Genomic DNA, 17,746 nt, shown 5'->3' on the forward strand with positions numbered 1-17,746 from the left:
TGTGTCCAAGAATGCCTGGCTTCTGGAAGAGAAACTGATGTGTAATCAGAACAGCTGTGCTCCAGCTCCTGTTCGACTAGAAATCATGGTGGGGCCTCGGCCAAGGCACGTAACCTTTTTAGTGTCCTGATCTGCAAAACTGAGCACTTGAGTTTTTAAGATCTCCTGTTCCTTTCAACCCTCTCTGCTCCCCCAGGAAAGCCCTCTCAACTTCCACACACAGAGAGAATAGAAGTCAGAAAGGACCCCTTTTCAGAAAAGGCTCTTGTGTCTCAGGTGAGATCTGACTCTGAACCCCGGGGCCAGATGCTCCACTGAGCAGAGAGCAGAGGGGAGAGGGAGGCAGAACACGGGGACACATGGCTTCTGATCACCCTTAACCTGATCTGTGGTAGGATTCTGCGGTCTTGAGCGGGGAGAAGGTGACGTTCTCCCAACCCCAGGACTCCCAGGGCTGTGGACAGCCAGAGGTGGGGCTGGGGGCCAGGTGCGTGGTTCTTCTGACCTCTCTGCTCTGGGCAGAGTCCCAGAGATGCTGGGTTTGGGGTGTATGGGATAAAGAGCCACGAACCCACCAAGTTTCAAGGAAACAGCACTTGTTTGGGGCCCAAGAGATGGTACCTAGATGATATCTCTGATCAGATCATTGCTATTAAAAACCCAAGCCCATGAGTGATTGAGATTGACACATACACATTGAGTGAGTGAGTGACATTGCTTAGTCGAGCCCGACTCTTTGCCACCCCATGGACTGCAGCCCACCAGGCTCCTCCATCCATGGGATTTTCCAGGCAAGAGTACTGGAGTGGGGTGCCATTGTCTTCTCCAGGAGATCTTCCCGACCCAGGGCTTGAACCCAGGTCTCCCACATTGTAGGCAGACGCTTTACCATCTGAGCCACCAAGGAAGTCACTACTACGTATAAAATAGATAATGAATAAGAACCTACTGTATAGCACAGGGAACTCTGCTCAATACTCTGTAATGACCTACACAGGGAAAGAATCTAAAAAACAGTGGATATATGTATGTATATGGGCTTCCCAGGTGGTTCAGTGGGTAAAGAATCTGCCTTCAATGCAGGAGCCACAAGAGTCGCAAGTTGGATCCCTGGGTCGGGAAGATTCCCTGGGGGAGGGCATGGCAACACACTCCAGTATTCTTGCTGGGAGAATCCCATGGACAAAGGAGCCTGGCAGGGTATAGTCCATGGGGTCACCAAGCTATACACAACAAGCGACAAAGCGCACACATACATATAACTGATTCACTTTTTTTGAAATGAACACAATACTATAAATCAACTATATTCCAATAAAAATTTTTAAAAAGACAATAAAAAAACCCAAGCCTAAAGCAAAACCCTTTCCTTTACCAGAAATGGTAGCCTTTTCCCACAGTCCTTCAGGGGCACATTTTACTGGCAATCTTCCCCCAACTTGTCCCCACCTGCACTTTTTGGTCTCTCTCTCTCCCCACCCAAAAGCAAACATGGTGATGATAAGAACTCTCAGATTCTATTTGTTTAGCGTGACCACTCACCCAAACACCCTACCGCCTGTGTCCTTTTCACTTTCATGAAAGTGAAGTCTCTCCATCATGTCCAACTCTGCAACCCCATGCACTGTGGCCCACCAGGTTCCTCCATCCATGGAATTTTCTAGACAAGAGGATTGGAGTGGGTTGCCATTTCCTTCTCCATCTGTCAGAAAAACCAAGTGAAATGCCAGACTGGTTATAAAAGTAGGGACCACAGTTGAAAGCGGGGGAGGAACAGTTGGAGCAGGTGGGCACTCTTGCCTGAGTCGGAACAGGTATGAAGGGAGGGCCCTGGGGGCCAGCGCCTGAAGATCCCACCCAAAAGGCAGGTCTGACCTGGGGATAAGGAGCTCTGGGCCTCCTCTTCACCTCTTGATGGAGAGGCAACCAGGAGAGGGGGTGGGGCTCCCCTTAAGGACTGTAGGGCAGCGCCTGGCAGGGGCACTAGGAACTGGGCATATTCTAAGGCAAATACTTGAGTGAGCCAGGGGGCAGTGCGCAGTGGGAGGCTAAGGGAAAGAGGGAGAGGCCAGACCAAGGGCCCGGAGGTAGCCAGCGGCTACTATGGATGGATGGAAGCCAAACAGTGCCTTGTCTAGACAGACGGCTCTTGAGCAATTCTGACCCTCCGTAGGCAGGTCCCCTGGTCAGGCCACAGCAATAAGAAGAACTAGAAAACAGAGAAAATGACTTTCACCACCTCACCTTCCTCCATTCCCCTGCCCAAATACCTAGGCTTCAAGGACCCAGTGCCATGAGTGGGTAGAGCCCCACCAGCCCCTCCCGTAGAGGGTGGCCACAGGCTCTGCATCAGCGCATGTGGCAGGGAATCCAGACCGGCGGACTATAGTCCACGGGGTGGCAAAGAGTCAGAGACGACAGGTGAGTAGGCACGCACACACGTATACGTATAACTGATTCACTTCACTGTTCAGCAGAAACTAACACAACATTATAAATCAACTGTATTCCAATAACAATTTTTTAAAAAGAGCAGTAGAAAACCCAAGCCTAAAGCCAAACCCTTTCCTTTACCGAGAATGGTAGCCTTCCCAGCAGTCCTTCAGGGGCACATTTTATTGGCAATCTCCTCCCAGTTTGGCGTCCGCTAGAGGCCCTGGCAGAGTATCCAGTGAGCTCCTGATACAATCAGTTCACAGGCCAGGGGGCATCAGTCTAGCATCAGCAGGCTGTCCTGGGGGCAGTTCTCAGGCCACTGGTTCCCTCCCTGACCCCTCCCCACTTCTCTAGGACAGGCTGATTTCCAACTCCAAGAGCTAACTCTGATCTGTCCCCAAGCTACGGGAAAAAGTCCAGAAACCAGCAGGCAGTCCGGGCTGTCCTGGGAATCTTTGCACAGGAGCCGGAGTGCAGGAAAACACAGAGCCCCGGGCTGCCATTGGTGTGCGTGTAGGAGTGCACGTTGGAGGGGCTGGTGTGTGGTCTGTGGCCAAGGTTGTGCCCACCACGGCAGGTGGTGGGTGGATGAACCAAAACGTTTACTGTCAGGGATGCCCCTCTGGGCTTTAGTGACCTTCTGTAGAGGAACAGCAGCAGCTAACAGGTTAGGAGACTCAGCGGGCAGCCGTGGGGGATGCCTGGCCAGAGGTAAATGTACAGTCACAGCCTCTATTTTTATCCTCTCACTCCTCTCACCTGCTGTTGTCTCTGTGTCCTGGAGCCCTTTCAGTGACCAGCTTACCCATCCATGGCCACATTCCCTCCTGGGATCAGAGACCAGCCAACCGCTGCCTGTTTTCCCCACACAGTGAGGTTTCTGTATCATTCATCCGATGGACCTCATCCCTTCTCCCTCCCAACAGACTGTGTAATCAGGCCCTCCCTGGCAGTCCTGTGGTTACGACTCCATTCAATCCTCAGTTGGGGAACTAAGATTCCACGTGCCTCCCAGTATAGTCAAAATAAATAAATAGAATACTTTTAAAGAGAGACTGATTACATCAAATTCTCTTGTTCACCAATGAACTACATAGGGAGGAATTAGGGTCTGTGGCATTCCCCCATCACCATCTCCGTAACCATGTCAGTCCTGCCCCAGTTCAGGAAGATGCCGTACGTTAGGAATTCAGTCAGTTCAGTTGCTCAGTCATGTCTGACTCTTTGTGACCTCATGGACTGCAGAGCGCCAGGCTTCCCTGTCCATCACCAACTTCTGGAGCTTGCCCAAACTCATGTCCATTGAGTCAGTGATGCCATCCAACCATCTCATCCTCTGTCATTGCCTTCTCCCCCTGCCTTCAATCTTTCCCAGCATCAGGGTCTTTTCCAATGAGTCAGTTCTTCACACTAAGTGGCCAAAGTATTGGAGTTTCAGCTGCAACATCAGTCCTTCCAATGAATATTCAGGACCGATTTCCTTTAGGATGGACTGGTTGGATTTCCTTGCAGTTCAAGGGACTCTAAAGAGTCTTCAAAACCACAGTTCAAAAGCATCCATTTATGGGACTCAGCTTTCTTTATAGTCCAACTCTCACATCACATTAGGAGTTATCTGATCTTAAACTCTATCACGTTAGAAATTATGTGATTCTTAAATTCTAGCTCATGGCTTGAAGCTCAACTCCAATGTCATGTTCTCCCTTTTCTTCTCTCTGGATCCATCCTCACGCTGCCAGGCAAGTCCCAGCCCATCTTTTCTTCTTCACGCCCTTCTTGCAAAGAAGTGCACTGAATTAAAACCATCTCTTGACCTGACCATGCCCTGCTTCTTGCATGCAGAGCCTTGGAGGAAGAGGTTTAATTACACCATGCTCTTCTCTTGCCCCACTCGAGTATATGTTGGACTGTGTTTTATGGACAGTGGCTGGTACAAAGGACATTGCAAACTATTTCATTTCTCAGGACTCAAAGGCTAATGTTGGGCTCAGTGTGCAAGAAACAGGGCCAGAGGTGGTAGGGGAACAAGGGAAGGTGGCAGGGGCCTGAGTGTGTGGGTGGGGTACATCAGACCCCAGACAAACACAGAGAAAACAGCCTCTGCCCCCACCAAAGGGGCTTCCATGGGGTCAGAATCTGCCAGCAATGTGGGACACCTGAGTTTGATCCCTGGGTCAGGAAGATCCCCTGGAGAAGGAAATGGCATCCCACTCCAGCATTCTTGCTTGGAGAATTCCATGGACAGAGAAGCCTGGAGGGCTACAGTCCATGAGGTTGCAAAGAGTCGGACATGACTGAGCCCCCTGAGAGGGTGACGGACCCACAGAAGGTGGGCAGTGGGCAGCAGCTGGGAGGAAGGGAGGGTGTGGCATGCTTGCAGCCTGCAAGTCCTGAGCCTGGGACCAGGGGTGCTGACAGCTGAGCAAAGTCATGGGGCCTGGGAGCCACCCTGTCTTGCCTACCGGATTCACCCTCAGTGGGAGAGAGAAGATGAAGGGCAGAGACTTCTGGGTAAAGGAGGACCACTTGGCAACTGTTTCCTCCAGACCTGTGAGACCAGGGTGGTGGGAGCCTGAGAGTCCCTGGGAGGAGAAACTAGACATCCACCATAAGCACGCGCTGGGACCCAGGGGCAGGAAAGAGTCTGCGAGGCCTGGGTCGGAGGTCAGCTTCATACCACTCTCTGAAGCATCTGTCTGGCTCCCTTACCTTCTAATTTCTGAATCTGGGGGCCTTGACCAGAGAGAGATGAGGAGCGAAGGCCTGAGAGAGACTTAGGGGGAGGCAAAGATAGTGCGATCATGACTGCCTCCATTGCTGAGATGCCTGTGCCTCCACGTGTGTGCTGCTGTGTCACGGTCCCCATCATGGCAGGTAGACAAGTCAGAAGTCATCAGCAGAACTTCCCTGGTGGTCCAGGGGTTAAGAATCCTCCTGCCAATGCAGTGGACATGGGTTCAATGCCCGGTCCGGGAAGATTCCACATGCCACTGGGCAACAAAGCCCACGCACCACAGCTACAGAGCCTGAGCTCTAGAGCCCCAGGGGCTGAAACAAGGGAAGCACTGCAATGAGAAGCCGACCCACCACAACTGGAGAAAGCCCTCGTGCAACAGTGAAGACCAAGCACAGCCCAAAGGTAAAGTCAATAAAGAAGCCATCAGCTAGCCCCATGGTGGAGTGGGCCCCTGAGACTGGGTTTTGACCTGCACCCATCACCCTGCAGGGGCTCTGGCTCTCCACTGGGGATGAGGAAGTCGGCAGAGGACAGTGGAATGGCCCTAGGTTAGCTCAGAACCTAAGGCAGGCTGGCCCTGGTCAATGGAGGTGGAGGTGGTGGGGGGCAGGGAGGCAGCAGAGGTGGTGTTTCTTGGAGGAAGCTTGTGCTGGTCCCACTCAGTCGACTCCAGCGCTTGATCAGGGAGGGGTCAGGCAAGCAACAAGCAGGAGGAAGAGAAGCAACCACTGGCACCTGCGTGCACGTGGCAGACCCCTCCTCAGATGCCCGCCACACTGCACAGGTGAGTGGGACCCCCACCTGGGCCCCACCCTGGACAGCAGCCTGGCCTCGCACAGCCCCACTCTGGCCCTGCGGGCAGCTCCTTGATGCCACGGACAACAGAGAAGTGGTACAGGCCACAGGAGACCGGTGTGTCCAGTCCCGCCCAGGCGGCTCCCTCCTGGCTGCCCTCCTGGGGGCAGAGAGAGGGGCCCCTTGACCCAAGCTCCCTGTCGATGTGACACCACTCAGTGTCAAGGACTTCTTTCCTGGCACATTGTCATATTTTTTATGAGCCTTAAGGAACTGCAGATGGAGACAACAGCCGTGAAATTAAAAGACGCTTACTTCTTGGAAGGAAAGTTATGACCATCCTTGACAGCATATTAAAAAGCAGAGACATTACTTGGTCAACAAAGGTCCATCTAGTCAAGGCTATGGTTTTTCCAGTGGTCATGTATGGATGTGAGAGTTGGACTATAAAGAAAGCGGAGCACTGAAGAATTGATGTTTTTGAACTGTGGTGTTGGAGAAGACTGTTGAGAGTCCCTTGGACTGCAAGGAAATCCAATCAGTCTATCCTAAAGGAAATCAGTCCTGAATATTCATTGGATATGTTGAAGCTGAAACTCCAATAATTTGGCCACCTCATATGAAGAGCTGACTCATTTGAAAAGACCCTGATGCTGGGAGGGATTGAGGGCAGGAGGAAAAGGGGATGACAGAGGATGAGACAACCGTTGGCATCACTGACTTGATGGACATGAGTTTGAGTAAACTTTGGGAGTTGGTGATGGACAGGGAGGCCTGGTGTGCTGCAGTCCATGGGGTTGCAAAGTCGGATATGACTGACTGACTGAACTGAACTAAACAGAAACAGGTGGGCCCAGCCCTGAGAGGTCAATGGTGCTAGCTCCCATGCCAAAGCCAAGGCGTTTTCTCCAATTTCGTGGAGTGATCTCGAGGCAGGAGGACCCTTGCGTGCTGCCCCCTGTGCCTCTGATCTGTGCTCACAGGGCCCACAGGGGCAGCCCAGCATGGGGATGGTAAGCCTGGCCCCTGCCCACTCTTCTCTGGCTGCAGGCAGAGTCCTTCCCCAGGGTTGTGCCACCATGTCACCAGAACTCAGAACCCTGTTAATCAAATACTTAGCAAACAGCTGAGAGGCGATGCGTTTTTAAAATCCAGAGCTACCTGTCCTCCCATCAGCTGCCTGCCTTTGGCAGGTCAGGTGCATGGGAGCCAGACTGTTCCGCTCCTCTATTCAGGGCAGGGGCAGAGAAGGAGGAACACGGTGAGTGTTTGTGGGGGGACCCGAAGACTTCCCAAAGCAGGGACCCTGGTATTTCCTTTCCTCTGTCCCCCCAGCTGGTCCAGTCTCTGCGGTCTCTGTAGCCCATGAGCCTGGCAGCGTCACCCCATCGTGTTGGGTCCAAAACACTCCTTTAACCCTCCAGCACCAAGGGGATTCTCTTACCGCATCTGTCTTGCTGCACAGCGATGCCTGGGTGTCTCTCTTTTCATGTCATACTTGGGCTCCCACAGGCAGATGCAGAAGCTCATAGAATAGAATCCCATAGATGTAGAATCTCAAGAATCTCATGCCTTGACTACTTCTTACAGCGGGTACCACATGCCTCGGGTTTCCCAACCTTTGCCTCAGAGCATTGCTTCTGGAAATCCTTCCCTCTTTTTCTCCTTCTTCATAATATTCCACATCCCCTCCTTTCCCCCGCTCCCTTTCTCTTTCTTTGTCTGTCTCTTGAACACACGAAAGTATATATAAGCAGGGAAAATTCCCCAGTGATGACTGATGTTAGCATTTTTTTTTTAATCCTTTGCAATGTGCTTCCACCCCTATGATGTCTTTAACTATTACAATCCTACACAAAGGCCAGAATTTTTCTCTCTACTACCCTTGACAGGTGAAAGAAATATCTGAAATATGTCCATAGAAGAACTTAGAATAAAAACAGGTCACTCATTCATAGATTTGATTAATGAATATTTATTACAGACTACATTGTACCAGAAATTATGCCAAGCACTGGGAACACAATACTTAATAATATGGGCATCACATTCTCCTCTGTGGAGCTTACAGTCTATTAAGGAAAAGATTAAAAAAAATGAGCACCCGAAGTTCAGGATGTATAATGAAAAGAAAATATAGGTGGCTTGGAAATTGAACAGGCAGACTCCAATCTAGCCTCTGAGCCAGTCTCCCACGCTCACCCCCTGCCCACCAACACACACACACACACACACACACACACACACACACACACAGTATACAATTGTTGAGACTCATAGGAGGAGCAGAAGTTACAAAGATGGAAGGGAGGATGGGTGCAGAGAGGTAGAAAGATCCAGAAACTGTGAACGCTGTAAAGGAGGAAAAAAGAGGAGGAACCAATAATGATTATCATGATGAAAGAGAGGCCCAGAGAAGACAAGGGTGAAGAGGCTAGGGAGGTTGCCAGGTGTCAGCTCAGGGAAGGGCTTCCAGACCACAGGTTGAGGCAAGACTTGCATCTGACAAAGATCAGTGTGGCTCCAGTGTGGATGGTGGAGTGGAAAAAACCAAGACTGCAGTGGGAAAAAACAAGATTACAGGAACCCACTCCTGGAAGGCAGTGGGGAGACCACAGGGGCCTGTTTCAGAAGATTAGCAAAAGAGTAGAGACAAGTGCAACAGTCTTCAAAGAAGTGAAAAAAGCAAGAACAGTTCTTCTTTACTACATTGTACTATATTGCATATGTTTTTAAAGGCATGTATACATAAGAATACTGGAGTGGGTGGCCATTCCCTTCTCTAGGGGATCTTCCCAACCCAAGGATCAAACCCAAGTTGCCTGCATTACAGGCAGATTCTTTACCTTCTGAGCCAGCAGGAAAGCCCATACATAGGTAGGCTTGGACATGCATAAAGTATTTTCGGAAGGATAAAGAACAAACTTACTACTGAATGTCCCTGAGGAGGTGGATACCTGAGGGGCTGGAATAGAGGCAAGAATGCTCTTTTCTCTGTATGTCTTATGTGCTCTTTGAATCTCGGGCCATGGGATGTATCGTCTACTCAAAAGTTATTCTTTTTCAAATGAGATGTTTTAGGGAGTAGAATCCACCAGACCTGAGACAGACTGCAGATGAGAGTTGAGATGGGTGTGTGGAGGAAGACGCCTAGGTTTGGGGCTTAGGCAACTTCACCTGCTTTTATTTGATTGGAAATGCTGGTGGAGGAGCAGGTTTGGTGAGGAAGAAAAGCTGTTCAGTTTGGGACATGTCGAGTTCCAGATTATCTGTCAAATATCCAGGTAGAGTTGTCTAATGGAGAGGCATCTGAGCTGTCTCCTGGGGCTCAGGAGACAGAACTAAAGCCAAGATAAGAAGTCTTGAATCACAGACATGTGTGTCAATATCATCCATGGAGGCAGCAGGAACTTCCCAGGTGGTGAGGAAAACAGAGAGCTTCATGGACCAAAACTATTTAAGAGATGGGGAGAAGAGAGGCAGGCAGAGTGGGAGGCGGGCATGGCACTAGGGGTGTGCTGAGAGGGGGTGAGTGGTCCAGTGGTATTGAACCCTACAGAGTTTGCGCAAGACTCAGATGGTTCAACGGGGTCAGCTATGGGGAGATGACCTTGATAAGAGTCCTGTTAGTAGCTGGAGGGGGAAGGTCAAACCACAATGGGGTGGGGACTCACTGTGAGTTCAGCAGACAACAGAGTCTCCTTTTAAGAAGTTTGGCCCTGAAAAGGGAGTAAAAATATAGGGCAGGAGTCCAAAGGAGAAATTGGAAGGCGAAGGAAGGCAATTATAATCTCTTTGAGGATAGGAAAGAGCAGAGCGTGGTTATTTGCTGACTAGCATCATTTGGGGAGAGAGAGAGGTTGAAGTTAGAATAATGAGAGGAGTTAGAGGATACAGTGGTGGACAGATCTGCCTGAAGAGAAAGAAAACTGTATCTGGAATACAGATGGGAGTTTAGTTTTACACAGGAGAGGGAGAGCTTCCATTGTGAATGAAGATAGGAGGAATCACGCTGACTGAGCACATTTAGAAACGATACCACCTGTGAACCTCTGTGTGTGTGTATGAGTTATCCTGTGCATGTGTGTGTGTGTGAGAATGTTATCCCTCACCATTCCACACTCACCTGGGCCTTGCGTGTGTATCTGGATGAACCTAGGGGCAGTTTCACAAATCCCACTTACCTTTTTGCTCTTCCAGATCACAGTCCTCTTAAAAAGTTGCTACGGCCTTGTGGTGAGGATGTTGACAGGGCTGGGATGAGAAGGGCTGGAGACAGAAGCGAGGCTGTGATGGGTACCCCAGATACCTAATTTCCAATTTCCTTCCTGGAAAGGGATGGCCCATGCTCTGTGATTGCTGTCCACCCCACACCTCAGTGCAGGGGCAACGGAGCTGGGGCAGAGGGGAGCTGTTGCAGGATACATAGCTGGAAGCCTTCTACCTCCAGACACAAGGATGAACAGCTACCAACAGGCAACCTGAGTGACAAGCCAGGGATGGTCCCATAAAATAATTGATGGGGCCATCCACGCAGAGAGAGGAATACTTTGCCATCCATATTTAAAAACACACCAGGATGCAAATGAGATACACTTTAGACTCTAAGTCTCAAAACACAAGGATAAGACAACTGAAAAATAGCAACCCCCAAGCCCCCAAAACAAACTGGACAAAGGACTTGAAAAAACATTTCCCCAAGAAAAAAAGATATACAAATGCCAGTGAGCCCTGAAAAGATGCTCAATGTTGTTACTCATTGAAAGTGAAAGTGAAAGTCGCTCAGTCGTGTCCAGCTCTTTTCGACCCCGTGGACTGTATAGTCCATGGAATTCTCCAGGCCAGAATACTGGAGGGGGTAGCCCGGGGTCTCCTGTATTGCAGGTGGATTCTTTACCAACTGAGCTACCAGGAAAGCCCTGTTATTGGGGAAATGCACAAAACCACAATGAGATACCACTGCATAATAAAAAGATGGCTACTATAAATTTTTAAAAAAATCAGAAAGTCACGTTGGTGAGGATGTGGACAAACTGGAATCCTGTGCATTCCTTCAGGAAATGTAAACCAGTACAGCTGCTGCCAGAAACAGGATGGTAGTCCCTCAAAAAGTTTAATAAAGACGTGCCATAAGATCTAGCCATTCCACTTCTAGAGAACTGCTAGAAGTTTCACAAAACTGCTTTCACTTATCTTTTAATTGGCTGTCTTCTCTTTCCTACTCACCCACATTCCTCCCACCATCACGCCCCCACACAAGCCCTGCTGCTCCAAATCCTCAATGTGCAGCCCTTTGGGTCTCTATCCCAGTTTATCCTCCGCCTCCCTCCACTTCCCTTCATTTGATCCTTAGATGATCAACGGAAGTTTGGAAGTTTTCAGTATCCAAAGAAACTAAAAGCAGGAACTTGGAAAGATAATTGTACACCAATGTTCACAGCAGTACGACAACAGTCAAAGGTGGAACAACCCAGCTGTCCATCAGTGGAGGGAGGGATAAACACAAAGTGATCTAAACATACAATGAGATATTATATTTGACCTTTCAAAGGAATGAAATTCTGACTCATGCTATAGGATGGATGAATCTTGAAAACCTTATGCTACATCAAATAAGCCAGGCACAATGGGACTAAAGTTGGATAATTCCACTTTTACGAGGTAACTAGAAAACTTAAAATCATAGACAGAAAGTAGGATATTGGTTATCAGGGACCATGGGGAAGGGATGATGGGGAGTTCATGTTTAATGAGTATACGATTTTTGGTTTAAAAAATTCCCTGCATGAATAGTGGTGATGGTTGCCCAGCAATTCGAATGAACTTAATACCACTGAACAGTACAGCTAAAAAAAGCTTAAAATGGTAAATTTTATGTTCTGCATATCATAATACATTTTTTTTTAATAAAGGAAGGATAAATAACCGTTCTTCTTGTAGTTTTCTAGTGTGGGTTTGGCTGTGAGGTGGGGAGGGGGTCCTATGAGGTACAGGAAGAGGTGAGGCTTACAACCTCAGGGCCATGCCCGGCTCGTGCTTCCTGAAGCCCTGGGAGACGTCACGGCTCACAGTCTAGTGCCCCGTGGGGCAGAAAAGGAGATGATGACCCAGGCTTTGGCCTAGCATCCCTACCTGGCGTCTTTCGTTGCCATGCCTAACTCTGATTGAACAGATACCCTCTTTTCCCAAGATGTGGGACTTCCAAGAAGCCAGAAGGTACTCATTCCTGGGAATGCTGAGGTGACAGGTGAGGTATGGATGGCCTGGGAGAATTCTTCTGTCCACCCCTCACAGGGTTAACAGGCAGGAAGGGAGGATGCTTCACAAGCAGTGTCTCTCTCTCTCTCTTTGCCTTCACCCAGGCCCACCTGGAGTCAGGACGAGAGTAACAAGGGTCCTGATCATAACTGATAAACCCGATCCTCTCCATCCCCCTCCCCAAGGTCCAGTCCGAGATTCACGTGTCCCAGGGTGTTGCGACGAATGATCTCCCAGCCTCGGTGACTGCCGCTGCTTCGAGAGGTGGTCCGGGACAGGGAAGGGGTCGGGGGGGCCAGGGAGGCTCTGGCTAGAAGCCCGCTTTCAGTCACCGAGGGCCGTTTCTCAGGGGGATGCCCTTGTCCTTCCTCCTTGTCTGAGCCCTTGAAAGCTTCCACGTAGCGACGCGCTCGCAAAGTATTCTGGTCTTGGTTGGTCTCAACTCTGAGGAGGTGGAAAGGGAGAAAGGCTCAGCTGATCTGGGGAGAGACCGGGCCATGAGGAGAAGCCAAAGCGAACGCCGCACAGGTAGGAACCGGCAATGAGAGGAGAGCCGGAGGAAGTGAGCGGCGTTGAAGCCGGAAGACCTGCTAGGATCAAATGAAGGAAAGTGGAGGATAAACTGGGAGAGAGACCGGAAGTGCTGCGCCTTCAGGACTTGGAGGGTAGTAGGGCCTGTGGTGGGGTGGGGGGGCGGTGATGGCGGGGGGAATGTGAGTGAGTATGAAAGAGAAAGCAGCCAATTAAAAGATAAGCGTGTCATAAAGATGAGGAGATGCAAGTCAGGTAATACATGAGAGAGGCAAGCCACGTCAGGAGGTTGAAGGTAGGGTATGAAGGAGCTGCTTAGCTTGCAGGCTAGACTAGAAGCTCTAAAAATACACTAGAGGGCTTTCCCGGTGGCTCAACGGTAAAGAATCCACCGGCCAATGCAGGAGACACGGGTTTGATCCCTGGTCCGGGAAGAATCCCCAGTGCCACGGCACAACACGGCACAATCCCCGTGTGCCACAACTACTGAGCCTGCTCTAAAGGCCGGGGGGTGCAGCTACTGACGCCCACACACCCTGGAGCCCGTGCTCCGAAACAAGAGACGCCCCCGCAGTGCGAAGCCCTTGCACTAGAGTAGCCCCCTGCTTGCCGCAACTAGAGGAAAGCCCACCAGCAATGAAGACCCAGCACAGCCAGAAAAAAATAATTAATTAATTAGAAAAAAAACTACTGGAAGTGGGGGTCAGGTGGGAACAAGACTAGACCCGTTTGAGGAGCGCATGCCCACAGTGGAGCGTGAATACGTGTTCGCCGCGGTTCACACATCACTACCCTTCAGACCTCATGGCTGGCGCTACCTCTTCGCACCCCTCCCCCAAACAGGCTAACACAGTCTCACTTCAAGGGGTGATGACTTCCCCTTCGGGTCCAATTTGGGATCCCGAGAATGGAGAGGAGGGTCATACGTGCAGAACCGGGCACCCTGGTTCCCACGGCCTCGCATGGGTGGACAGTCCACAGGTCTTCATGGTCACTCACCGCAGGAACCAGCGGTCCCCCAGCCCGTACTTGTACCCACAGATGCCAGAGCGCGGCCACAGGGTGCGAGGCATCTTCCTCTCCAGCATCACCGTGGTGGCCACAACCTAGAAGGAGATGAGAGACAGGGGAAGAACCCAGAAAGAGCCATGAGTCTGAGCGGACCCTGGGGCTACTGACAGAGGGAAGCCAGAGGGGAAGGAGGGCACCAGATCAGAAGGGATGCGTGACAGCCACCATCCACCCCCTTGCCCGTGTGAGGTGCTGTGCTGCTTCCTTCCTCATCACTCACTGCAAAAGGAGAGACTATTTTATGAGAGTTTTGAATCTGAATTACCATTCAGATTCATGGAAAATGAGCCATCCCATCCAAACTAATATCTTTTCCTTTTTCAGAGGAAAGCCATAGACCAATTATTTGGATTTAAATAAAATGATTAAATAGAATTTCTGTGATCTTGGGGATAAAATGATAACTGCTGATATTGAGGGAATCGGCAGTGAAATTAAAAATACACCCATATCTTAAGAAGGAAAATAGTGGGTTAATGACTCCAAACTTGGCAAGGAAAATTCTAGTGGCATGGCACGAGTCCTGTCCTTTACCTAGCCCTCATTAATAACTTAGATGAAACATAAGACAAGATTATCAAATATGCCTGTGAACCAAAGCTGGGAGTGATATGTATTAGGCACAATGACAAAGCAATATAAAAATGATTTTAGCAGATTGGAATGCTGGTCAAAAACCACTAATGTGAAGTTTAAGTAAACCCAATGCCAGGTCCTACATTTATAGGACTAAAGTGTCAGTGTTAAGCATAGGAAAACCTGGTAAAGGGGCTTAGTCAAATCAATCATGTAACAAAGTGAGGGTTCTGTTTGGTCATGAGCCAACTGCATGTTTGATAACAGCCAACTGCATATTTACAAAAAGACCTGACTCCATTTTAGGTGCTATTTATAGTTTAGTGTTCAAAGCCAGAAAAGGGATAATCCCTCTTTATGTTGCTTTCCTCCAATCACATCAAGATCGTTCTAGCTTTGAAAGGCCCAGGATCAAGGGTCTAGGTCTGAACAGAGGATCATTCAGGATGGATTGGGTCCAGGAAGCTTGACTGATGGAATGAACTAGGAATCCCTAAAATAACTTAGTTCTCTACTTCTGCTCCCATCTTTCTCAGCACTCCATGATTTCCTTGGTCTTCTCTCTGCTCCTGAGTTGTGCCAAGTTCCCCCCACCCTCAGGACTTTCAATCATTCTATTTCCTTTCCCTAGATAGTGCTTTTTCTTTATCTTGAAAGGGACACTTATTCTTTCTTCCTGCACCATCATTCAGCCTCCCCATCTTCTTCTTGGAACAGAGCCCATCTGATGTTTAGGAAATCACTTCTTCTCTACTGTCAGTCCATCAGTTAGAACAGACTGGACCTCACACAGTCCTGGTTGATTCATCTATTCTCCCCAAAACTCTAACCACCACCACCAGTTCTCCAATCCTTGGCCTTAGGCTTAAATGGAAGGATCCACCTATGACCAAACTTGTTGCAATGAAATGGGTTCAGCGGACAGAAGGCTACAGAGCCACAGCATCAGGAGTCACCTAGAATACAGTAAGAAAGGGGCCCCTTGAGACTTTCCTGGTGGTCCAGTGGTTGAGAATCTGCTTTCCAGTGCAGGAGACTCAGGTTGGATGCCTGGTCAGGAAAGTAAGATCCTGCATGCTGCAGAACAACTAAGGTCACTGCAAATACTGGACCTTGGAGCTCTAGAACCCTTGCTCTGGCAACTAAAGAGGCCCCCATGCACCACAACTAGAGGAAGCCCCCATGCCAGAACAAAAATCCAGTGTAGCAAAAACAGAAAAAGAATAAATAAAAAGAGTGGGGCCACTGGAATGGGCGTATCTACTCACTCCTTTGTCAGTTTAGAGCTTCTGTAAGCTATCTCAGCAACATGATGCAAGAGACTGACTTAGAGGAGTCAGGACAAAAGAGAACAACAGAGAAGCTCATGTATCGGGTGAGATGGGGTTCTTAAATGTTCCAGTTAGGATCAACACATCTTCCCACTGTCTTTTTTCCCAAGTCTATTTGAGTTTGGTTTTCTGTCCCCATAGCCAAGTGTCCCAGTGGATGAAAATTCTAACACCCATTTTCTCCCCATATTCTTTTTTAAAAGAATATTTACTTGACTGCACTAGGTTTTAGTTTTGGTGTGTGGGGTCTAGTTCCTTGACCAGGTATCTAACCCTGGCCCTCTGCATTGGGATCCCAGAGTCGTAGCTACTGGACCACCCAGGAAGTACCCCCTTATTCTTCATAATTGATGAATTATTACCCATGTTTAGAGGCTCATCTTAAATGTCAATCAGGAAAGCACTTTCTAACTTTCCAGTCCAACTCTTCTCTTGCCTCCTGTTCTTAGCATCTTCATTTCGGTACAACACGTTTACTCTTCTAATTACATGACTTTCTATGAAGTTTTAATGTCTGTCTTTCCAGCCAGCCTGTAAGCCCCATGAGGGCACAGACTACGTCATCTTGCTTGTGCCGCCAAATCCCAGACATTTCCCAGCACAGGAGAAGCCTCCAAATAATTAGTGCTAATGAATGGAAAGTCTGAGGGGACAAACAATGTCTCTCTTCAAATATTTTAATGGTGCACAGAAGGGAGAATGTGTTGTGCATTATACAAGAGGAAACCACGGGGGCCAAAGAGTGGCCCGGTTTTTCTGTCTTATAGAAAGATAGATTTCAGCTCAATACAGTATGGACTTTTCTAATAGCAAAAACTTTTGAAATATGAAAAAGCTCTCTCCTCCCAACCTCTACCCAAATCCACATGATAATAAGGTCTTACTTAGCATTAAAGAAGACGCTGAATTACCCTCTGACCAATAAATGAGTATACAAGTATATGTTGGGTAGGAGCTCAACTAGAAGACCACTAAAGATACTACCAACTCTAAGATTTTATTAGGTTATGGTGATATAAAGAAAAGATAATAGAAAAACAGTTACAAAAGCAAATACAAGATAAGGTTCAAATGAAAAACTAGAATAGATAAAGACAAGAAAGTTAAAAGGTGAAAGATTTGTATGATCTGAAGAGAAATCAGAGTATAGAATACATAAGAAGAAGAAAGTTTCTAGTTGCCTCTGGAGTCAAGGATGACTCTTGAATCTACCCTGCTCCTGTGGTTAACACACAGTTCCTGGGTGTTGATCCTAACCCTATGCTACCATCTTATCAACTTCTTGTCCTCCGTCTATTCAAAAATTCCTCTGTTGAGATGACCACCCCCATTGGGTTGTTCCATAACTCTCCTAGGAGTCATCTACCATGACATATTCCACTTTGATTGTTCTCTCCAGCCCCTGACCCTCAGTAAGACTGACACCAGCAAACTTACCTGGGCCCTCCAGAGCTCGTCCTGTTCGTGGGCCACCCGCCAGTGTGTGTCGCCCATCATGGCGACCAACAGGTTGATCATAAGCAATGTGGCAATGATGGCGAAGGCAAAGTAGACGATGCTGTACATGAAGGGCAAGTCCACATCATAGTTGGCGGGCCCATCAATGATGGTGAGGAAAAGCTCAAAGGTGCTGAACAACGCCATGGGATAGTCATAGAATTCCCCCAGAGCGGATGGGTCCTCTGTCTGGAAAATGATATAGAACGCTGCTCCGCCCAGGAAGGGGGCATGGAGATCAGGAAACAGGGAGTTATCACAGTAAGCCTGGGCCTGGTCAGTATTCATTCTACCTCCAATCTATATCTCCATACAATTACGCACACGCACATGCACGCATGCGTGTGCATGCTTGCTCAACTGCTCAGTCGTGTCCAACTCTTTGCAACCCCATGGACTGAAGCTGGCCAGGCTCCTATGTTCATGGCATTTCCCAGGCAAGAATACTGGAGTGCGTTGCCATTTCCTACCCCAGAGAATCTTCCCCACCCAGGGGTCGAACCCATGTCTTCTA

General features: G+C 48.9%; 1 protein-coding gene across 1 annotated transcript in view; it reads right to left on the reverse strand.

Annotated features, from left to right (window-relative positions):
- Positions 1-7,923: 7,923 nt before the first annotated feature.
- LOC101120825 (transient receptor potential cation channel subfamily V member 5) overlaps positions 7,924-17,746 on the reverse strand; it is a 34,903-nt gene continuing 25,080 nt past the window's right edge. The window contains exons 14-16 of the mRNA XM_027969122.3: positions 17,173-17,441; positions 13,757-13,863; positions 7,924-12,670 (exon numbers count right to left, since the gene is read on the reverse strand). Of these exons, the coding sequence (XP_027824923.1) occupies positions 12,370-12,670; positions 13,757-13,863; positions 17,173-17,441 (677 nt within the window). The 3' untranslated portion in view covers positions 7,924-12,369. The remainder of the gene's footprint in view (positions 12,671-13,756; positions 13,864-17,172; positions 17,442-17,746) is intronic.

Source organism: Ovis aries, chromosome 4 (assembly GCF_016772045.2).
Source record: "Ovis aries strain OAR_USU_Benz2616 breed Rambouillet chromosome 4, ARS-UI_Ramb_v3.0, whole genome shotgun sequence".
NCBI classification, from domain to species: Eukaryota; Metazoa; Chordata; class Mammalia; order Artiodactyla; family Bovidae; genus Ovis; species Ovis aries.